This window comes from Hyla sarda, chromosome 2 (assembly GCF_029499605.1).
Source record: "Hyla sarda isolate aHylSar1 chromosome 2, aHylSar1.hap1, whole genome shotgun sequence".
NCBI classification, from domain to species: domain Eukaryota; kingdom Metazoa; phylum Chordata; class Amphibia; order Anura; family Hylidae; genus Hyla; species Hyla sarda.
In genome coordinates, this window is record NC_079190.1 from 342,200,236 (window position 1) to 342,224,910 (window position 24,675).

At 44.1% G+C, this 24,675-nt stretch overlaps 1 protein-coding gene across 2 annotated transcripts in view; it reads left to right on the top strand.

Annotated features, from left to right (window-relative positions):
- The window catches only part of LOC130356505 (amine oxidase [flavin-containing] B-like), a 120,237-nt gene that overhangs the window by 5,701 nt on the left and 89,861 nt on the right, over window positions 1–24,675 (top strand). The window contains exon 1 of one of the 2 annotated variants that reach the window (XM_056558167.1): window positions 17,222–17,351. The exons of the other annotated variant lie outside the window; for it this stretch is intronic. Within the exon in view, the coding sequence (XP_056414142.1) occupies window positions 17,306–17,351 (46 nt within the window). The 5' untranslated portion in view covers window positions 17,222–17,305. Of the gene's footprint in view, window positions 1–17,221; window positions 17,352–24,675 lie in introns of those variants that run through there. 2 annotated transcript variants of the gene reach the window in all.

Sequence of the window (24,675 nt, forward strand, 5' to 3'; positions counted from 1 at the left end):
ATTTACGGATGTACAATGCCTCCATTTCTTTGGTATTATCTTGATGCCGCACTCTTTCTTCATAAGGCAAATGTACGTGCTTTGGAGAATAGAGTTCTTTGTATCGGGCCTTTAGCTTTTCCATCAATTTGGCCAGCTCGGATTCTTGACGGGCCCTTTCCCTTTCTGCAGTTGGGATTGGTGGGAGTGTTTTCCCAGGTAACGGTTGAAGTACTCTGTGCATGTACTCGATCAGCTCCGGCTCATCTCCGAACACCCATTGCGGTGAGCACGGTCGTGCACTTGGCAAACTTGATCGAGGAATGACCTCAGGGCTGGAGGAGGAAGAATAGGCCGCCTCTGGCGGGGTACTCACAGCAGACTCCTCCGACGGGATCTCGGCCCACTGTGGTGAGGGGACAATCTCACCGGTGATGCACCTCCTGGTGTCCCTGCACTATTCGCTGGAGGTGTCTCTGGCCAATTGTCGTCATCATCAGGCAGTATGGGAAGATTGCCGGCCCCCTCTTCGTCTAATGACAACCGCTGCAGACGGTCAGCAAGCTCTTGAAAAAGTTGGGCTGCGACTGCCATAACTTTACATGTTTCCAGCGCCATTTTGCCAACTTGACCACGTGGAACGCTGCTCTCCGCCATGTCTGTACTCTCTGGCTCTCTCTGCAGACTGAAGAGGTTGCTCTGCATCGCGTCTTTTATAGTAGGGTTCTCCAAAATGGCGATGGGCAGGAAGGACACTATCAGTGCAGCCCCGACTTCCGGTCCCTCCAGAAACAACTCCTGCATCTCTGAGTTCCCTTTCGGCTGGGATACAGCCACTTGGCGTCCACGCCCAGGGGCGGGGCGTGGCGCAGCGCGGGCTTTCTTTGCGCGCTTTTCCGGCAGCAGTTCGGCTCCGTCTGTGCCGACCGGACCAGAGGATCGCAGCATGAATTCACTGCGCAGTTTACACATTTCAACTGTAGACAAATCTTCGCCTCCCCCTTACTTTTCTCTTGGCCCCATTGTATGGTGCACCACAAGAACCGCTCTTGTACACAGCAACACATGAATAAAGTTTGCTTCTTGGGGGGAGTACACTTTCACTAGTGGCAATAGTAGGCACACATCCGAATCCTGTTCGTGACGCCAAAAAGGCTTTGTGGTAGCCCTTGGGGGGTGTATGGTAGTGGTGGTATGGTATCGGTACATGAGGGGTTAATGTTAACCCTATAGTTTGTGACGCCAGGCTGAGGACTGGTATGCTGAGGCAATGCTCCGGCCTATCACCGCCCTTCCCAGTAACGATAGGTGCATGAAATGACTGAAGGTCCACAAGGAGATTGAACTTGAACTTGAACAACTTTACTTAAGTGCTTGCGATACATCCAAGGCACAGTAACAGTCTTATATAAACAGTCCTTATGTTGCTTAGTGACTGACAGTTGTTGCAGACCTTGAGCTATTTATAGTCTCTGAATTTAGGGTAGATATTTGCAGATCCGTCCGGATTTAGGGGTATTATTAGGTCCGGTGATGCTGCAGAGTGTGTGGGAATTGATGCACTCTATATTTTGAATGATCCAGCCGTTGCCGCAAGGCTTGGGCCTAACTCACTGCGTTAGTTGCTGTACAGGTCCTTCTCGTTTCACAGCCCAGGAACAAGAGAGCGAAAACAATGCCGCCTCTCCCTTATATGTGCAGGGGCGGGGCGAATCCGATTGGTCCGAACATCTGTCATTCACCATTACAGAGAGTAATGGGATTGCTTACGTCACAGGGCCTCCAAAGGTCCTTAAGCAGAATACCATAGAGTTTACCTAGTCACGTGACCCGCAGGTCCTGCAACGCCATGGAACAGGTAATTAAGCATTTATTTACATATATATTACCCTATTTACATTAACCTTAAATAAATTACTGGTCTATGAGCTGGAATAGAGGCGACAAGGGGTAAACTACATCACAGGGATCCCTACGTCCTAGGGACTCTGGCTATCGGGACCCACACACACATAGGTACCGTATAAGATGCGGTACCGGGATACCACAACTATATTGACTAGAGTACTGGACTGTTGCCACCACTGAACTGGCAAACAATGGGTTGCTTTGGAGGGCCTGATCCTGAACAGTGACCGCTCTGGTGCCCTCAATCCACCTCTGTTCGAGACTTCGACCTTCCTCCAGTACTCTACTCTATCAGTTGAGCACGCTAATTACATACGTCCAAACACACTTCCGACTAGCCAGCCCCCTTACCCCCCTTTTTGACAACCCCTCCTTCCCAACGTCCTGCTCAACGAATAACTTCCTCGCCTTAACCAAATTCGAACGCCTTTGTGTCTCTACTCGACCTATACCACACGCGATCAGCTACCTGTACAACCTCCTCATAGATGTAGCCTCCGATCAACCTCTCCCTTTCAAATCGGGTTAGGAGAAAGAATTAGGTCACCCCATCCCTGAGAGAGACTGGTGTACAGCCACATGTCCACCCTCTCCTGTAAAGCACAGAAAACCAACTATAAGATGCTGACCAGATGGTATAGGGTCCCCTCTCTATTGGCGACCTTCTACCAAGGAGTGTCGGACAAGTGCTGGCACTGCAACAGAGATAGAGGCTCCATGCTACACATCTGGCTCACCTGCCCCTCCCTTACTGACTTTTGGGCGAAAGTGATGGACGTAATTACACGCATCACTTCGATACACTTAGACCTTTCCATGAAAATTGCTCTCATGTCCATACTCCCTCCCACTGTACCCAAACATACACGCCGATTGACCTCCTTCCTATTATTAGCTGCCCGGACAGTTATGCCCCGTTTATGGAAATCAGCTACCACACCAACTAAAACAGACTGGCTTAAGGAAGTTTCTCATGTCCACAGAATGGAAGAACACACTGCCACCCTTCGGGATGTCTTACCCCGCTACATCACGACCTGGCAACCCTGGACCACTTTCCAGGCCTCTCCGGACTTCACTTCCCTACATCTCACAGGTTAACACCCCTGCCCCCTATGTCTCCAGGTCACATGGCCTCTCTCTACTAAACTCATGCCACACATATCCCACACTGACTTACCTATTCCTCTCAATGACCTAGAGTTCTCTCTGGATGTTGTGGCAACCTGGAGTCACACCTGCGTGCGAGGTAAGCTGGTCTTCCCTCTTAGAACCTACTACACTCTCCCTTACTGTACTCTCGTCTCTCTCCTCTCCCCCCCTGTCTCCTCTACTGCTCTACCTCTTTAAGATGCTTTACTTCTCATTATTTTATTAGGAGATTTCACGACTGCTGAATAATTCTTGATGATGCCTTTATCTGACCGCCTCCCAGATGAATGTGGTTCCCAATCCAGTTCTGAAGTTACCAACTTGGGAGCACATGTGCGCTTATACTTCCCCTTACTAATTGACTTACTAATTGACTAAGGCTGCATTCACATCTCATTTTTTTCATATGGGTGCTGGATCCAGCTGGGGTAGGGGAAAACCGGGCGCTCCCGTATTCCAGTCGGATCAGCCCGTAAATACATTTACTTTAATGAGGCGACCGGAGTCAAACAGGGACTCCGGTCGGCTCAGTTTTGACCCGTATACAGTTTCCCAACCGGACCTAAAACCGTAGTGTACTACGATTTTAGGTCCAGTTGCAAAACTGGATATGGGTCAAAACTGAGCCGACCGGAGTCCCCTCCCCCAGCTGGATCCGGAAAAAAAAAGAAAGTGACCAAAAATATGATATTTTGGACTTTGGAATTTTTTTACGGGCACGCCATTTACTGTGCAGTTTAATTGATTATATATTTTTATAGTTCGGACATTTATGCACGTGGCGATACCACATATGTTTATAATTATTTTTATTTACATAGTATTTTTTTAAATAGGAAAAGGGGGGTGATTCAAACTTTTGTTAGGGAAGGGGTTAAGTCCCATAGGGGACTATAACATGCATTACACTGATTGAATACACTGATCAATGCTATGCCATAGCATTGGATTGGCCAGTGTTATCGGCGGACTATTGCTAAAGCCTGGATCTCATCAAGCGCCGATTGGACATCCGGGAGAAAGGTAAGTAGATCCACTGTGGCAGTCCCGAACAACTCCGCTGAGCTAACTGGCAGTGTATTCTCCCGTTTGAGACGCCGCAGGTCCTGGTTGCTGGTAGCAAACGGGACCGAGTAGACACGAAGTGTGCTCAGCTTCTGAGCACCCATCACAATACGGGATTTGGTCACGGACGTAAATATACGTCTGTGGTCATTAAGGGGTTAATCACCAAAATGGTACCTATGAATTAACATAACACATCCTGCAAAAACACACTCTCATAAGCCTATGCCACAAAAAGTTATGCACCAAGAAAGGTGAGCACAAAAAAACTAATGTAGCCTTAGAGGGTTAATGTTAACCCCTTGGGGACAGAGCCCATTATAACTCCTTGGAAACGAGAGCATTTTTTGTACATCTGACCACTGTCAATTTAAGCATTAACCCCTTAAGGACTCAGGGTTTTTCCGTTTTTGCATTTAGTTTTTTCCTCCTTACCTTTTAAAAATCATAACCCATTCAATTTTCCACCTAAAAACCCATATTATGGCTTATTTTTTGCGTCGCCAATTCTACTTTGCAGTGACATTAGTCATTTTACCCAAAAATGCACGGCGAAACGGAAAAAAAATCATTGTGCGACAAAATCGAAGAAAAAACGCCATTTTGTAACTTTTGGGGGCTTCCGTTTCTACGCAGTGCATATTTTGGTAAAAATTACGCCTTATCATTATTCTGTAGGTCCATACAAATAAAATGATACCCTATTTATATAGGTTTGATTTTGTCGCACTTCTGGAAAAAATCATAACGACATGCAGGAAAATTTATACGTTTAAAAATGTCATCTTCTGACCCCTATAACTTTTTATTTTTCCACGTACAGGGCGGTATGAGGACTAATTTTTTGCGCCGTGATCTGAAGTTTTTATCGGTATGATTTTTGTTTTGATCAGACTTTTTGATCACTTTTTATTCATTTTTAATGGTATAAAAAGTGACCAAAATACACTTTTTTGGACTTTGGAATTTTTTCGCGCGTACGCCATTGACCGTGCGGTTAAATTAACGATATATTTTTATAGTTCAGACATTTACGCACGCGGCGATACCACATTTGTTTATTTTTTTTATACTGTTTTATTTTTTTTATGGGAAAAGGGGGGTGATTCAAACTTTTATTAGGGAAGGGGTTAAATGACCTTTATTAATACTTTTTTTTTTACATTTTTTTACAGTCTTATAGGTTCCATAGGGACCTATAACACTGCACACACTGATCTTTTACACAGATCACAGGCGTGTATTAACACGCCTGTGATCAGTGTTATCGGCGCTTGACTGCTCTTGCCTGGATCTCAGGCACGGAGCAGTCATTCGCCGATCGGACACCGATGAGGCAGGTAAGGGCCCTCCCGGTGTCCGGTCAGCTGTTCGGGATGCCGCGATTTCACCGCGGCGGTCCCGAACAGCCCGAGTGAGCAGCCGGGTCACTTTCACTTTCGCTTTAGAAGCGGCGGTCAGCTTTGACCGCCGCTTCTAAAGGGTTAATACCGCACATCGCCGCGATCGGCGATGTGTGATATTAGCCGCGGGTCCCGGCCGTTGATGAGCGCCGGGACCGACGCGATATGATGCGGAATCGCGGCGCGATCCCGCTTCATATCGCGGGAGCCGGCGCAGGACGTAAATATACGTCCTGCGTCGTTAAGGGGTTAATAACTCTGAGATGCTTTTACTTATGAATTTGATTCCGAGATGGTTTTTCGTGAAATATTCTACTTTATGTTAGTGGTAAATTTTCATTGATACTTGTATCATTTCTTGGTGAAAAATTCCCAAATTTCAAAAAAAATTTGAAACTTAAGCATTTTTCTAACTTTAACCTCTTCAGAACGCAGGGCGTATGCATACGCCCTACATCCTGAGTCCTTAAGGACGTTGGGCGAATGGATATGCCTGTGGGAATTCCGGTCCCTGACGCTAGCTGGTCGGGCACCGGACCGGGATGACTGCTGATATCTATCATATGCATATGCCCAGGGGGGTCCTGAGATCAATTCAGACCGGAGATTTTCGGTGGATCCGAGTCATACCGGTGTCTGGTGACCCAGAAAATCAGGGGGATCGGGGGTGATCAAGACACCCCCGGTCCCCCTGAAGGGATAGGAGTTAGGTGGCAAGAAGCGACGACCAATAGCAGATCGGGGTGGGAGGGGTTAAAGTTCGGTCCCCCCGTTCTGCCCACCGACGGGTCCCTTAACTGACCAGTGGCGGCGGGCGACGATGACGTGCAGCTCCTTCGTGCAGCTCCCTGGTGAAGACTACGGAAGCCGGTGAGTAGTTGCCTAGCAACATCTGGGGGGGGGGTAAAGTTTGGAGACCACTATACAGTGGTCTCTAAACTGTAGCTCTCCAGACGTTGCAAAACTATAACTCCCAGCATTCCCACACAGTAGTTTGCTGTCTGGGAATGCTGGGATTTGTAGTTTTGCAACTTCTGGAGGGCCATAGTTTGGAGATCCCTGTGCAGTGGTCTCTAAACTGTAGCCCTCCAGATGCTGCAAAACTGCAAATCCCAACATGCCCAAACAGCCAACAGCTGTCTCGGCATGCTAGGAGTGGTAGTTGCATAGCTCATAACAAGGGGTATAGTGAGGGAAAATAGGAAAAAAGCCCCAAAAAATTTGTAACCCCATTTCTTCTGAGTAAGAACATACCCCATTAGTGGATGTAAAATGCTTTGCTGAGTGCGATTGGAATTTTGAAGAGAAAATTTGTCCGGAATTGAAGGTCACGTTTGTTTACAAAGCCCGCATAGCGGCAGAACAATGGGCGCCCCCCCACATATGACCCCATTTTGGAAACTACACCCCTCACTGAATGTAATACAGGGTGCAGTGAGCATTTACGCCCCACAGGTGTCTGACAGATTTTTGGAACAGTGGTCGGTGAAAATGAAAATTTTTATTTTTCATTTGCACAGCCCACTATTCTGGCACCACGGGGGGCTTTGTAAATGCACAAGGCCCTCGACTTCTATACCAGCCAAATTCTCTCTCCATAAGCTCAATGGCGCTCCTTCACTTCTGAGCATCGTAGTGCGCCAGCAGGGCACTTGACGTCCACACATGGGGTATTTCCATACTCATAAGAAATGGGGTTACAAATTTTGGGGGGCATTTTCTCCTATTACTCCTTGTAGAAATGTAAAATTTGGGGGAAAACGAGCATTTTAATGAAAAAAAAAAATCATTTACACATCAAACTTTAACTAAAAGTTGTCAAACACCTGTGGGGTGTTAAGCCTCACTGTATCCCTTGTTACATTCCTTTAAGGGTGTAGTTTCCAAAATAGTATGCCATGTGGTTATTTTTTTTGCTGTTCTGGCACCATAGGGGCTTCCTAAATGTGACATGACCCCAAAAACCATTTCAGCAAAATGTGCTTTCCGAAAGCCAAATATGACTCCTTCTCTTCTGAGCATTGTAGTGCGCCCGCAGTGCACTTGACGTCTACACATGGGGTATTTCCATACTCAGAAGAGATGGGGTTACAAATTTTGGGGACATTTTCTCCTATTACTCCTTGTAAAAATGTTAAATTTGGGGAAAAAACTGCATTTTTGTGAAATAAAAAAAAAAAAGAAAAGTCGTCAAACACCTGTGGGGTGTTAAGGCTCACTGGACCCCTTGTTACATTGCCTGAGGGGTGTAGTTGCCAAAATAGTAAGCCATGTGGGGTTTTTCTTGCTGTTCTGGCACCATAGGGGCTTCCTAAATGCGACATGCCCCCCAAAAATCATTTCAGAAAAACTCACTCTCCAAAATCCCATTGTCGCTCCTTCCCTTCTGAGCCTTCTAGTGCACCCACAGAACACTTCACATACACATATGAGATATTTCCTTACTCTAGAGAAATTGAGTTACAAATTTTAGGAATATTTTTCTCCTTTTAACCCTTGTAAAAATTCAAAAGCTGGGTCTACAAGAACATGCGAGGGTAAAAAAATGAAGATTTTGAATTTTCTCCTTCACTTTGCTTCTATTCCTGTGAAACACCTAAAGGGTTAACACACTTACTGAATGTCATTTTGAATACTTTGAGGGGTGCAGTTTTTATAATGGGGTCATTTGTGGGGTATTTCTAATATGAAGGCCCCTAAAATCCACTTCAAACCTGAACTGGTCCCTGAAAAATCCTGCTGCTATACTTTGAAGCCCTCTGATGTCTTTTTTAAAAGTAAAAACATGTCAACTTTATGATGCAATCATAAAGTAGACATATTGTATATGTGAATCAATATACAATTTATTTGGGATGTCCATTTTCTTTATAAGCAGAGAGTTCTAATTTTTCATCAAATTTTGGAATTTTTCACCAAGAAATGATGCAAGTATCTACGAAATTTTTCCACTAACATAAAGTAGAATATGTCATGAAAAAACAGTTTCAAAAAAGGCCTGTGTCCTTAAAGGGGTACTCCGCCCCTGGCATCTTATCCCCTATCCAAAGGATAGGGGATAAGATGTTAGATCGCCGCAGTCCCACTGCTGGGGACCCCAGGGATCGCCGCTGCGGCACCCCGCCATCATTACTGCACAGAGCGAGTTCGCTCTGTGCGTAATGACGGGCGATACAGGGGCCGGAGCAGCATGACGTCATGGCTCCGCCCCTCATGACATCACGGCCCGTCCCCTTAATGCAAGTCTATGGCAGGGGGCGTGACGACCGCCACGCCCCCTCCCATAGACTTGTATTGACGGGGTCGGGCCGTGACGTCACGAGCGGCGGAGCCGTGATGTATCGATGCTCCGGCCCCTGTATTGCCCTTCATTACGTGCAGAGCGATCTCGCTCTGTGCAGTAATGATAGCGGGGTGCTGCAGCAGCGATCCCCGGGGGCCCCAGCAGCGGGACCCCGGCGATCTGACATCTTATCCCCTATCCTTTGAATAGGGGATAAGATGTCTAGGGGCGGAGTACCCCTTTAAGGTGAAAATGAGCTGCGTCCTTAAGGGGTTAAAGTTCTCTGCTTGTAAGGAAAATGGAAATACCATATAAATTATATATTGATTCACATATACAATATGTCTAATTTTTCACAAAAATTTCAAAATCAGAATTTTTTAGGGACTAGTTCAGTTTTGAAGTGGATTTGAAAGTCTTTATGTTTAGAAATCCCCCATAATGGACTGCATTAAGGCTCACTGTACCCCTTGTTAGGATCCTTGAGGGGTGCAGTTTCTATAATGGGGTCACATGTGGGTGTTTTTGTTTATGTCAGAACGGCTGTTACTATTAGCCACCTCTGTGCAAATTCCAATTTAGGCCTCACATGTGCGCTCTCACTCCTGAGCCCTGTTGTGCACCCGCAGAGCATTTTACGCCCACATATGGGGTATTTCCATACTCAGGAGACATTGTATTACAAATTTTGGGGGTCTTTTTTCCTTTTAATGAAAAGTGTTGGGCAACACCAGCATTTTAGTTTAAAAAAATTACAACTTTTCCTTTTCATAAGGGGTAAAAGGAGAAAAAGCCCCCCAAAATTTGTAATGCAATTTCTCCCGAGTATGGATATACCCCATATATGACCCTAAACTGTTGCCTTCAAATATGGCAGGGCTCTGAATTGAGAGAGCGCCATGCGCATTTGAGGCCTAAATTAGGGAGTTGCATAGGGGCAGACCTGGATTCACCAAAAATACCCTATGACAGTGTTCCCCAAACAGGGTGCCTCCAGCTGTTGCGAAACTTCCAGCATGCCTGGACAGTCAATGGCTGTCCGGCAATACTGGGAGTGGAAATGGTGCCATACGTGACATTCTTCTTTTTCTTTTTTTTTTTTGGGGTGGGGGTGTGTGGGGTGAGGGGGTGTGGGGTGAGGGGGTGTGGGGTGAGGGGGTGTGGGGTGAGGGGGTGTGCGGGGTGAGGGGGTGTGGGGTGAGGGGGGGGGTCACTGTGTAAAGGTGTGTGTATATGTAGTGTTTTACTTTTTATTTTGTGTAGTGTAGTGTAGTGTTTTTAGGGTACATTCACTCGGGTGGGGCCAGATGTTGCAGAACTACAACTCCCAGCATGCCTGACTGTCTGGGCATGCTGGGAATTGTAGTTTTGCAACATATGGAGGAGCAAAATATAAGGACCACTGCACAGTGGTCTCAAACTATTGCCCTCCAGATGATGCAAAACTACAACTCCCAGCATGCACTGACAGCTGATGGGTATGCTGAGAGTTGTAGTTTTGCAACATCTGGAGCAGTACAGTTTGGGGACAACTGCACAGTGGCCTCCAAACTGCTGAGCTCCAGATGTTGCAAAACTACAACTCCCAACATGCCCAGACTGTCCAGGCATGCTGGGAGCTGTAGTTCTGCAACATCTGAGGGGCCGGATGTTGCAGAACTATAATTCCCAACATGGCTGGACTGTCTGGGCATGCTGGGAATTGTAGTTTTGCAACATCTGGAGGGGCACAATATAAGGACCACTGCACAGTGGTCTCAAACTGTGGCCCTCCAGATGTTGCAAAACTACAACTCCCAACATGCCCAGACAGCCAAAGGCTGTCTGGGCAGGCTAGGAGTTTTAGTTTTGTAACCTCTAGAGGATGGCAGTTTGAAGATTGCTTACCAATCCTCACTGTTGCGCCGGTCACATCGCCGCAACCCATTGACACCACTGGTAAGCAGCAGACCACTGCCAGAAGTGTTTCCCCCGCTCTGCTTTCATGAGTGGGCAGAGCGGGGGATCTTAACTCGCCGCCCCCTCACCACTACTACTGCCCTGCTATTGGCCAGTCAGTCCTGACCGGCCAATCACAGGGGATAAATTGAGGTGGCACTCCTGCCACCTCACTCCTATCCTTCAGGCTGATTGGTGCTCTCTTGGACAGCACCAATTAACCTGATTTTCCGGGTCATCAGGTCAACGGAATGGCCCGAAATCACCGGTCTTAATTGACACCGGTCTCAGGACCCCCCTAGGCATTGCCACAGGATGCCTGCTGATAGATATCGCGTTCCGATCACCACCCGGCAAGCTGCGGTGATCGGAAATAAGGAGGGTGTACAGGTACTCCTTAAGTACCAGGATGCAAGGGCGTACCTGTACACCCTCCGTCCCCAACAGGTAAAAGGGGTACTCCTGTGGAAAACTATTTTTTAAAATCAACTGGTGCCAGAAAGTTATACAGATTTTTTATTACTTTTATTGAAAAATTTGAATCCTTCCAGTTCTTATCAGCTGTTGTATGATCCAGAGGAAGTTGTGTAGTTCTTTTCAGTCTGACCACAGTGCTCTCTGCTGACACCTCTGTCCATGTCAAGAACTGTCCAGAGCAGGAGAGGTTTGCTATGGGGATTTGCTCCTACTCTGAACAGTACCTGACACAGACTGAGGTGCCAGCAGAGAGCACTGTGGTCAGACAAAAAAGAAATTCAAAAAGAAAAGAAACTCATCTGTAGTATACAGCAGCTGATAAGTACTGGAAGGATTAAGATTTTTTAATAGAATTTACAAATCTGTTTAACCCCTACAGGACCCATGACGTAACGGTACGTCCCGACACCCTGGGTCTTAAAGGAGTAGTCCAGTGGTGACCCAGTGGTGAACAACTTATCCCCTATCCTAAGGATAGGGGATAAGATTGAGATCGTGGGGGGGTCCGACCGCTGGGGCCCCCTGCGATCTCCTGTACGGAGCCCCGACAGCGCGGGAAGGGGGCGTGTCGACCTCCGCACGAAGCGGCGGCCGACATGCCCCCTCAATACAACTCTATGGCAGAGCCGAAGCGCTGCCTTCGGGAATCTCCGGCTCTGCCATAGAGATGTATTGAGGGGGCGTGTCGGCCGCCGCTTCGCACGGGAGTCGACACCCGCTATCTGGCCGGAGAGCCTGGCCCCCGTACAGAGAGATCGCAGGGGGCCCCAGTGGTAGGACCCCCCGCGATCTCAAACTTATCCCCTATCCTTAGGATAGGGGATAAGTTTTTCACCACTGGACTACCCCTTTAAGGACCAAAGACGTACATTTACGTCATGGGCAGTTCTGGTCCCCGCCGTGCGCCGGGCGGGGATCGGAGCGGGATGCCTGCTGAAATCATTCAGCAAGCATCCCGTGCAAATGCCCAGGGGGGTCATCAGACCTCCCCATGTCGGCGATCGTGGCAAATCGCAAGTGAATTCACACTTGTGATTTGCGCGATTCCGGGTCATTACGGGTCTATAGTGACCCGGTGACCCGGAATGTAAGGGGGATCACGGGTGTCTAAGGCACCCAGGATCCCCCTGAAGCGATAGGAGTGAGGTGGCACGGGTGCCACCCCTCCTATCCCTGCTATTGGTGGTCTAGACGCGACCACCAATAGCAGATCGGGGGAGGGGGGGTTTACTTTCGTTTTCCCGGTCCTGCCCTCCCACAATAGGCGGGGCAGGACGGGGAAATGACGGGGACCGGCGCCGAAGATCCACTTACCGATCCGGGCGGGCGACGAAGGCTGCGGGCGACGGAGATCGGCGGGCGGCGATGATGTGCGGCTGGATCCGACGTAAGCCGGTTAGTTGCCTAGCAACATCTGGAGGGTACAGTTTGAGACCATTATACAGTGGTCTCTAACTGTAGCCCTCCAGATGTTGCAAAATTACAACTCCCAGCATGCCCAGACAGCTGTTTGGGCATGCTGGAATATGTAGTTTTGCAACAGCTGGAGGGCTACAGTTCGAGACCACTATATAGTGGTCCCTAAACTGTAGCCCTACAGATCTTGCAAAACTACAACTCCTAGCATGCCCAAACAACTGTTTGCTGTCAGGGCATGCTGGGAATTGTAGTTTTACAACAGCTGGAGGACCACAGTTTGGAGATCACTTTGCAGTGTTCTTTAAAACTGTAGCCCTCCAGATGTTGCAAAACTGCAAATCCCAGCATGTCCAAACAGCAATCAGCTGTCTCGGCATGCTGGGAGTTGTAGTTGCGTACCTCCAGCTATTGCATAACTACATCTCCCAGCATTCCCTTCTGCGATCAGTACATGCTGGGAGTTGTAGTTTTGCAACAGCTGGAGGCACACTGGTTAGAAAATACTGAGTTAGGTAACAGAACCTAACTGAAGGTTTTCCAACCAGTGTGTCTCCAGCTGTTGCAAAAGTACAACTACCAGCATGCACGGTCTGTCAGTACATGCCGGGAGTTGTAGTTTTGAAACAGCTGGAGGTTTGCCCCCCCCATATGAACGTACAGGGTACATTCACAAAGGCAGGTTTACAGTAAGTTTTCTGCTTCAAGTTTGGGCTGCGGCAAATTTTTCACCGCAGCTCAAACTCCTAGCGAGAAACTCACCGTAACACGTCAGTGCGAATGTGCCCTAAAAACACTACACTACACTACACTAACACATAATAAAGAGTAAAACACAACATATACACCCCTTACACTGTCCCCCCCAATAAAAATGAAAACCGTATTGTATGGCAGTGTTTCCAAAACGGAGCCTCCAGCTGTTGCAAAACAACAAATCCCAGCTACTGACTACGTACTCGGGAGAAATTGCACTACAAATTTTGGGGGACTTTTTCTCCTTTTACCCCTTATAAAAAGGAAAAGTTGGGGCTACACCAGCTTGTTAGTGTAAAAAAATTAAAAATGTAACACTAACATGCTGTTGTTGCCCTTTTAATTTTTATTTTCACAAGCGTTAAAAGGAAAAAATAGACCCCCAAAATTTGTAACGCAATTTCTCCTGAGTACAGAAATACCCCATATGTAAGCGTAAAATGCTCTGTGGGCGCACAACAAGGCTCAGGAGTGAGAGCGCACTATGTACATTTGAGGCCTAAAATGGTGCTTTGCACAGGGGTGGCTGATTTTACAGCGGTTCTGACATAAACGCAAAAAAATAAATACCCACATGTGATCCCATTTTGGAAACTAAACCCCTCATGTAATGTAATAAGGGGGTACAGTTAGCATTTACGCCCCACAGGTGTCTGACAGATTTTTGGAACAGTGGTCCGTGAAAATGAAAAATTTTATTTTTCATTTGCACAGCCCACTGTTCCAAAGATCTGTCAAACGCCAGTGGGGTGTAAATACTCACTGCACCCCTTATTAAATTCTGTGAGGGGTGTAGTTTCCAAAATGGGGTCACATGTGGGGGGTCCACTGTTCTGGCATCACGGGGGGGCTTTGTAAACGCACATGGCCCCTGACTTCCATTCCAAACAATTTTTTTCCCAAAAGCTCAATGGCGCTCCTTCTCTTCTGAGCATTGTAGTGCGCCAGCAGAGCACTTGACGTCCACACATGGGGTATTTCCATACTCAGAAGAGATGGTGTTACAAATTTGGGGGGGGGGAAACACACATTTTTTCTGCTATTAACCCTTGCAAAAATGTGAAATTTGGGGGGAAACACACATTTTAGGGAAAAAAAATTATTATTTTTTACATATGCAAAAGTCGTGAAACCCCTGTGGGGTATTAAGGCTCGCTTTATTCCATGTTACGTTCCTCAAGGGGTCTAGTTTCCAAAATGGTATGCCATGTGTTATTTTTTTTTTTTTTTTTGCTGTTCTGGCACCATTGGGGCTTCCTATATGCGACATGCCCCCGAGCAAAATTTGCTCTCAAAAAGCCAAATATGACTCCTTCTCTTCTGAGCATTGTAGTTCGCCTGTAGTGCACTTCAGGTCAACTTATGGGGTACCTCCATACTCAGAAGAGATGGGGTTACAAATTTTGGGGGGTATTTTCTGCTATTAACCCCTGCAAAAATGTGAAATTTGGGGGGAAACACACATTTTAGTGAAATTTTTTTTTTTTCTTACATATGCAAAAGTCGTGAAACACCTCTGTAGTATTAAGGCTCACTTAATTCCTTGTTACGTTACTCAAGGGGTCTAGTTTCCAAAATGGTATGGCATGTGTTTTTTTTTTTTTGCTGTTCTGGCACCATAGGGGCTTCCTAAATGCAACATACCCCCCAAAAACCATTTCAGAAAAATGTACTCTCCAAAATCCCCTTGTCGCTCCTTCGCTTCTGAGCCCTCTACTGTGCCTGCCGAACAATTTACATGGACATATGAGGTATGTGCTTATTTGAGAGAAATTGGGCTACAAATATAAGTATAAATTTCCTCCTTTTACCCCTTGTAAAAATTCAAAAATTGGGTCTGCAAGAACATGCGAGTGTAAAAAATGAAGATTGTGAATTTTCTCTTTCATTTTGCTGCTATTCCTGTGAACCAGCTAAAGGGTTAAAACACTGACTGAATGTCATTTTGAATACTTGGGGGTGCATTTTTATGATGGGGTCATTTGTGGGGTATTTCTAATATGAAGACCCTTCAAATCCACTTCAAACCTGAACTGGTCCCTGAAAAATAGTGAGTTTGAAAATTTTGTGAAAAATTGGAAAACTGCTGCTGAACTTTGAAGCCCTCTGGTGTCTTCCAAAAGTAAAAACACGTCAATTTTATGATGCAAACATAAAGTAGACATATTGTACATGTGAATCAAATTTTTTTTTATTTGGAATATCCATTTTTCTTACAAGCAGAGAGCTTCAAAGTTAGAAAAATGCAAAATTTTCAAATTTTTCATCAAATTTTGGGATTTTTCACCAAGAAAGGATGCAAGTTACCACAAAATTTTACCACTATGTTAAAGTAGAATATGTCACGAAAAAACAATCTCAGAATCAGAATGATAACTAAAAGCATTCCAGAGTTATTAATGTTTAAAGTGACAGTGGTCAGATGTGCGAAAAACGCTCTCGTCCTAAGGTGTAAAATGGCCTGGTCCTTAAGGGCTTAAAGGAGAAATATCATGGAAGATTGTCAGGAGTCCGGGTGCTGGGTCCTACCGCAATCTCCTGTTTAGAGCCCTGGCTCTCCTTCACAGTGGTGCGCCTGACAATTTTCGGCTCTCCCATAGAGCTATATAGAGGGTGCGTGGCGGCCCCCGCTTTGGGCGGGGGTTGTGACTTGCCGCTGTGATGTAGAGCTGGGGATCCAAACAGTAGAACGCACGGGCCCCAGTGCTCGAACCCGCCATGATCTAAAACGTATCCCCTACTCTTTGCATAGGGGATACGTTTTTTTCCATGATACTTCTTTAACTTTCTGGAGCCAGTTGATATGATTTTTTTTCCCCCACTGGACACAGACGAAAATAAGAATTACACAAGTAAAATGAGGATATCACTTTTCCATCTGTTTCCACAATTCACATTTATTTACTACAGAAATCGTGTAAAACAAACCGCTCTACAGTTTTTATAATAAAAGCCACTTCTGGCCTTTGCAACAAGGTGAAATGTGTTCAGGGGTTACTCTATTCTATACATAGGTTCAGGTTATATAGGTAATACCTGCATCTATCAGACATTTTGGCACATACTGTGAATGTATCATTAATGTCCTGGAAGTCTTTCCTGGAATACCCCTTTAATGTCTGAGATGGGAATACTTTTATAAAGCCTATAGTCTACAGAAGAATTCATAATGCATTGAATTTAGAAAAATGACTAGTGTGCACAGGGCTACACCATAGTCATTTTTTATAGAAATCTGCAGCTCATCTTTAAAGTTACCCGTCTGCTATATCCACATGATTATATCCCATTTGCCTTATTAGACCTCCTGAACCCTCAGTGCAGGAGAATGTTTTGGCACGCAGCTGCTGCCCTCCTCATCTTTTGACAAAATCCAGTTTCTGGATGTGGTCCTAGTTCTTTCTTATATCAGTCTTAACATTAGGCAGCCAAGATAAATTCTATGTATAGTTACCTAAATCCATCTTTTCACTTTAAAATATGCCGCTATGTATATGAATAACAAATAGAATTGTATAAAACAGAATACATCCACAGTATCCTCCATTGCACAGTTGAAAAGTAACATAAGCAATGTGGGAAAGCTGCAGTGCATGTAAGTTATTCACTGTGAATTTACAATAGGGCTCATTGAATGTCATCTTAATATAATGATTTTAAGCAGACTGAGCATTCACACGAAAGTTCACATATTGCATCAGACCAGATACCATTCTCGATATATTGTTTACATAGGAAAGCTTCCAGAACCAAACCTCCTCCTAACAACCACTCTATTAGCAACCAATCCCAGTGCACTCTGCTTCTAAGCTGTAAGAAACAGCCTGTCAAACAATAACGGTAACATTGCTCCATTCTGACAGTCTCAGCCTGGAGAAGTCACTCTTGCATTCTAACCAAAGCGTCTGGGAAGAGAAAAGCTAAAGCCATGAGAGACACATACGATGTGATAGTCATTGGTGGAGGCATTTCAGGTCTGTTGCATGATAGATGTGCAGTTAGTTGCTCTAGATTAGTTAAGTAGATATAAATATGTATAAGTAAATTTGTTATGTCTAAAAAAAATCTTTGGCTAATAGATAGAATTTTCAGTGTTCAAATAACATTCAGAGGGAAGGTGGGTGCTGGGGACAGATGACTGTAGGTTTACCTTTTAGTCATTTCTCTGCTTGAGTAGCCTTGTTTGGAAATACAGATTGAAATATCCTATTATGGAGCTAAATATTCAACGCTAAAGGCAAAAGAGATTAGCTCGTCTTCATGCTTCTTTATTGTGCAAACAATACTTACATAGCATGAATGGGAGAGGGATATGAGATGGGGGTACAGATAAGGCAACAAGATCCGTTTCGCACTAACAAGTCCTTCTTCTGGCCGGAAGAAGCACTTGTTAGTGCGAAACTGAGCTTGTTGCCTTATCTGTACCCCCCCCCCCCCCATCTCACATTCCTCTCCCATTCATGTTATGTGATTATTGTCTGCACAATAAAGAAGCTTGAAGACGATCTATGGTGAGTGGTCGACTTTCTTCTTTTCAAGTTACATTGACACATGCATTTTATCTTCAGTCAGAGCACCGCCATATACTTCACTAGCAATACTTGCCTATGTCCCAGGACCTTGTCCTCCATATAATTCCAGTGTCAAACGATTTCTGTGGTCTAGGATGTTGATGGGGTTAATCTAAGGATCCTTGGTGGTCTAGGCCATTGTTGGCAATAATGTCAGTATACCTGGCGGTCTAGCATAGTAGGTGGGTTAATTTATGATTCAATGGAGAATAGGGGGGTCAATGGAGATCTAGGGTAGTGGAAGTTTTAATGTTTTAATACCTGGTGTTCAAGAGCAGTGAAAGGTTTACTGCCAGAATTCCTGGTGGTTTAGGGCAGTGAAAGGTATAATGTCAGTGTGACTGGTGGTCTAGGACAGTAAGAAGGAAAATTCTAATATTCTTGGTTGCTTACAAAGTACAGCTGTAAACGTAAGGGTATCTGATAGTCTAGGTCAGTCAAATGGTAAATATAGTTAATCAAGAATCCTGGTGAAGGCAATATAGGCCTAATTTTGATTATTCACTTCTCCAGGCTCCATTGTTGCTTTATCTGTGTTTTATTGTCATTACTACCAACTCATTATTAAGAGGACTATGCAGCTGTAACTGCACAACCACACAGCTTTCTCTATAATCAGGCAGAGTACTCCACTGCTAGAAATCTTATCCAAAGGATAGGGGATAAGATGTATGATTACGGGGGTCTCGGCGCTGGGAACTCCTGCGATCTCCTGCAGCACCCATAGTTCTAAACAAATGCCGGGTTCTGCCGGCAGTGGTCGTCACACTACGCCCCCTCCATTCATGTGTATGGGAGAGGGCGTGATGGCTGACACACCCCCTCCCATCCACATGAATGTAGGGGCGTGGTGTGATATCACGGGGGTGTGGCCATGTTGTCACGATCACGGCCGCTCGCCCCAAGCGTTCTGAACAAAATGTTCAGAATGCTGGGGCATGGAAGTACCCCTTTCAAGCAAAGTTACCAGCTGTATGGTAGCAAAAATGGTGACAGCTCTAAAAAGCCAACAGGAAGGGGAGAGCACACATACTTTTTGTCCAGGCCGCAGCTGTTCAATAGTCGAAGAGGTGGGCTCTTTGCCAAGTTCCCAAGACGAAATAATGTTATTGCCATTTGACTCTATGGCCAATATTTTATTATTTATTCATAACTATATATTTTGTTTGTACGTACCAAGTGCATAACCTTACATTTATCCACATTAAACTTTATTTGCCATGTCTGTGCCCAAGCTTTGAGCTTCCCCACATCCCTCTGTAATATTATGTTATCCTCCTCTGTGGTGATCACCCTACCAAATTCAGTGTCATCTACAAATGTAGAAATTCTACTTTGTAATCCCCCTAGAAGGTCATTAATAAACTGACCCCTGTGGTACCCCACTTGTGACTGTCACCCAACCAGAGTAAGGTCCATTGATACCCACCCTCTGCTTCCTGTTACTGTGCTAGTTGCTATCTCATTTACATATATTCTCCTCTAGTTCCAGCATCTCCATTTTATTATTTCAGTCTAAAGTATTCTAAGTTAGCTTTTCATGTGCTAGAACTGTTATTGCATAATGAAAAGAAAGTATACAACCAGAAAAGAAAGCATAGAAAAAGAATATGCTTCAGAATGTACTTTTAATGATAAAACTAATAAAATGAAACATTCCCTAATGTAAACTTAAGAGTAGTAAAATAAACATTTTCCAGAGTTGCTGAATACCAGAACGAAATAAAATTTTCTGTACAACAAACTTGAACATAAATAAAGTTCTTGGCAAAATTTCACTGCAGTATAATTATAGACAGTATATTATAAATGTCAGGAGCATTTTTTCAACACTTTTTTTCTTGCTTGGAAATGATCTAGAACCATGGAGGGAAAAATAACTTTGGAATATTGCAGAGCAACAGAAAATAGAATAAAATATTCCAAGTAGCTACAGTCAAGTAGGGAGCTTTAAATGGGCACTCTAATTAAAACTAATTTTTGCTATTGCACTCCGTTTGGTAAATAAAAAAATCTTTCTAATATACTTTGTTATAAAAACAAATTGAAGTTTTCTATGTTTTTTTTGTGTTTAAAAAAGCTGCCACTAGGCGTCTCCCTACTTGTCCAGAGCACATTTTTCCCCATCTTTTGCACAGACTTTGGACTCCTGCTGGCCTGGCAGAAGTCCAAAATCAGGAAAAGCTGGGGGGTTTGCAGCCTTATCCAATCAGAGCTCACGTCACACACTGAACTGCTCTGGGCTGTGTGCAGCTGAGTGAGGAAGCAAGTTCTCCCCTGTATGGCTTCAGATGATATCACAGCCTGCTGGGTAATGCCCCTTCCCAGTCTGTAAATCTGACTGAGACGGAGCAGAAAATACAGAACAATATCAAGGTAGAAAACTAAAAAATTAATAAAAATAAAGACAGGGGGTGGTTTATCATGATAAGGGCAGTGAACTGGGAGGATTATAAAATTTAACAAGATCTTGAGAGGTACTCTTTAAAGGAGAACTCCAAAATATAAAAATTGTCCCCCATACTGCCGGCAGTAAAAAAAATAAAGATGTACATACCTTCCTCCGCTCCCCCAGGGCCTCCAGTAACCGACTCCGGTCTCCGCCGCGATCCTCTTCCTGGTTGCTGGTGGACGAGGGGTCATACTGTGCTCAGCCAATCACCAGCCGCAGTATAGTCCTGACTCGGCCGGGGATAGGCTGAGCGGCAGTGTGAGAACGCTTCAGGACACAAAATCCTTCACTACACCTGCTGCCGGGGCCGAAAACATCACACTGCCGCTCAGCCTATCGCTGGCCGAGTTGGGACTTCGCTGCGGCTGGTGATTGGCAGTATGGTGAGTGCAGTATGACTCGCTGACCACCAGCAACCAGGAAGAGGATCACGGCGGAGACCGGAGCCGGTTACCGGAGGCCCCGGGGGAGCGGAGGAAGGTGTGTACATCTTTATTTTTTTTACTGCCGGCAGTATGGGGGACATTTTTTATATTCTGGAGTTCTCCTTTAAAGTTATGTTTAAATGGTCACTGTGGTTTCAACAAACTTAGCAAAAATCAATGGTGTCACAAAGCACCCTGCTCCCAGCGTGCCTCTTAAAACACCATCCACCCTTTTGTTTCAAAATATAATTAATCACCTCCAAGACAATTTAAATTTGGGGTGCCTTGGTTTCCCAAATAAATAAACTAAACAAAACCCACACACTACGATTTATCAACATTATTTATGTCATGTCTACTGACCAAAAAAATGGTCTAATCAGGTAAAATGAGTCTTTACCAGAAAAAGAAAAAACCTCATAAGGGAGCATTTATTATAAGTAAACAATAATCATAGTCCATACAAAAAAAAAAACTCATGATAAAAAATGATTTACACCAAACAGATAAAAATAAAAAGGAGGTCTTCCTGTACTTACTGTACTGTACTTACTACTATACCCAGTATTTCTTTCCTTCCCCTTCTTCTCTTCTCTTTCTCTTCCTCCCTTTCCCTTCTTCCTTTTCTTCTCTTCTCTCTTTTCCCCTTTTCCCTCTTATATCCTCCCCCCCCCCCTTCCCCTCCCCCCACAAACAATTTTTTCTCCCCCCCTACCTTCCGAGTGGCTACTTGGAGGCTCGGATTACTTCTTCCAATAGTAATATGTTTTATTGCCTGTTGATCCGACATTTGTTGCCTTTGTCATTGTATTACCACTCTTGTGTACTATTGAATTTCCATTGCATTGTTTTGCTCCATGCTTGTCTGAGTGAAAATAAAATAAATGTTTATTTTGAAAAAAAAAAATAATAATTTTAAAAATAAAAAGGAGAACTTAATGGGAAACCTAACTACTTACTTGGATGTATCACCAAATAAGATCTATGATCAATAATATGCAATTACTGCACTATATAAATTAGAGGCTAAATCACGCTGCCCTCCATAACCCACAACTTTTATCATGTGACCATGGGACTGCTGCAGACTATCTTACTGCTGTTTAAACCACATCAGAATATGCGATAAGTATAACCAGCGTGTGCCATTACCCACCTGTTTTTTTCTGGCTACATTTCAATTATGGCCGCTATCTAAGTGCAATAGCTGTTTCTATCTGATGGATAGCTGGGGCATCTTGGTGGAGCAGTATTATGATCGCATTTATTTATTCCCTATAATTATTGAGTTGCTAGCTGGTTGATGGTTAAGTGAAAAAATACTATCGCATATTATGTTATACACATATTCCTTGCTTATCGGAGTGCAGGAAATTATTACGTTACTTTATTTTAATCCTATATGCTATGGTTATCCTTATTGGGGATATCATTCTTTGGGTGCAATACTATTTGGACAATTGAGCCCTTTGTTTTATAGTTTTTTTATTTTTTTATTATACTAATCTAAATTGTATCTGGATGGTCATTTGTAAAAAAAAACATGTATTTTGAGGTCCTATCTTTCCCTGATGAACCCTTGACTGATTGGACGGGAGAAACGTGTAGGAAAGTGTGACATATTATTTGACCATAATTATCTCAGATTTGGACTAGATGTTCTGAGACTCGCTTGTAAATACCTTGGTTAGACATTGTGCCACTGGTGTGATGGGCTTGGGTGACATCAATTGCCTATATACCTCTATATTTTACTTTTGTTGTTTTCTCCCCTCACTTACATCAGGAGAAGGAACGTCACCATGGTTGAGGCCACCCTGTTAAGGAGGTGGGTACCTCAAAATGCAGGGACAGTTGGAGGGAGGATTAGTACTAGAGAGCACTTTCCCTTTTCCTTTTGCTTCCAAGTTATATTGACATCATTTGGAGCAACTGAGGGGGCACTACTATTAATATCTTTATCTAACCGCTAGATTTAGTTTTCTCTCCCCCTAGCAATATCTGAAGTACCAAGTCCTACTTTATCATCTAACCTTATGCATGTCCACACCCCATCATCCATTGGGACATGTCTTGGGAGAGATTGTTTGTTTGTATTGTGCACACAGCTTTTGAGGTGATTAATTTTTTATCAATATTAAATAAAGGTCATGTTTTAGCCCGGTATCATGTATACTAGAGCTTCCCTTGCTGTTCGGTGACTTTACTTACTTGGATGGCAAACAATGGTATTTTATGGTCTTGGAGAGCTGGCAATGAAGACTGGTACCCACGTGAAATTAGATCTAGACCCCCAGCCAGTGCAATAGTAATTTTCCACTTGATTAATATTTAATTTATTCTTTATGTCACATTTCTAATTCTGTACTTGTCTGCCCTAAAAGGCATGCTTAGAGAACAAAACGTGGTCTTGACAAAAATTGCAAATATTGATTGTATGTTTTCTCTGGTACTTGCCACATTTGTGCTATTATTTTCTTCTTTTCGATTTATCAGACAAAAACACTTTTTTTTTTTTTTTTATCAAGCTTCCCCATCAATTATAGATGAAGCCTGCAGAGTAGAAATCTGGTTCATAAAAAGAAAAATAATGCCAAATACTAGTTACTGTATGTCATGGATAGAAATAGTGCTTTTCCTCATGCACACATCACAGTGCATCCTTAAATCTCCGAAATGATAGGCTACAGTCAGCGGCTATAGTTGAAGCTTATCTGCTATTTGTTTTGCTTGGCTGCTTTTTATCTGACACCCATTGTGGAAGAGCTGTGATCTTTGACTACATTTTAGCTACAGTGCTACAAAGAGTCTTAGTCTGAATTTCCCTTTCTGTTGCGTGATTGGTTTGGGCAGCTCCGCTTCCTTGGATCGGCTGCTATGCATAAACACAAATGTATTAAATGCTCATTAGGAAACCAATGCAAGGAGAACTGATTTCTATTATGGCAAGGAAGGAATGATTATGTGCAGATTACTAATTATTAAGCTTAATGGCTATTGATAAACTAAATCAGAGTTACACTATAAATTTTATTTTACTCCAAGGAAAATACAATGCAACATCTGTTTATAGGGAAAATAAGAAGAAACATTTCCATAAAGGGGTACTCCACTGGCCAGTGTTCCAGCTGCGTTTTGAACATTTAGTTCCGAACGCTGAGCGCACGCTGCGGGGGTCGGCCAACCCCTCATGATGTGAGGCCATGCCCCCTTAATGCAAATATATGAGGGGGCATGATGGCCGCCATGCCCCCTCCCATAGACATGCATTGAGGGGACGTAGTCTGACCGCACAAGGGGGCGCGGCTGACCCCCCCCACTGTGCACACAGCGTTCGGAACTAAATGTTCCGAACACAGCCGAAACAATTGCCAATGGAGTACCCCTTTAAAGTGTGTTACATTTTCAAATTTATGTTTATATTTGTGTTTGTAATAGATTTAACACAATTGATATAGCTTAGATTTGTCTTTTAAAAGCCACCAGGTGGCAAATATTTGATAGAAAATATTCTAATTGATGGTCTAAGTTCACTTTTTTGTTTGAGCACTCATGTAGCCAACATGTACTACAGATACAGTCTGATTATCAGATGGGAACATAGTCTAAGGATACGTTCACACATATAGGATCTGCTGCATATTTTTGCTGCATATTTTGTGCAGTAGCAAAATCAGCCACAGAAAATATGCACAAAAAATATGCAGCAGATCCTGTACATGTGAACGCACCCAAAGGCTGGATTTATGCATATATGTTTTGATGCAGGTTTTTTAACCATAGTCAGGAGTAAATAAATATCAAGAACAAAAGTATTGTTCTACCCTTTATTAGTTTCCTTATGCTCTTG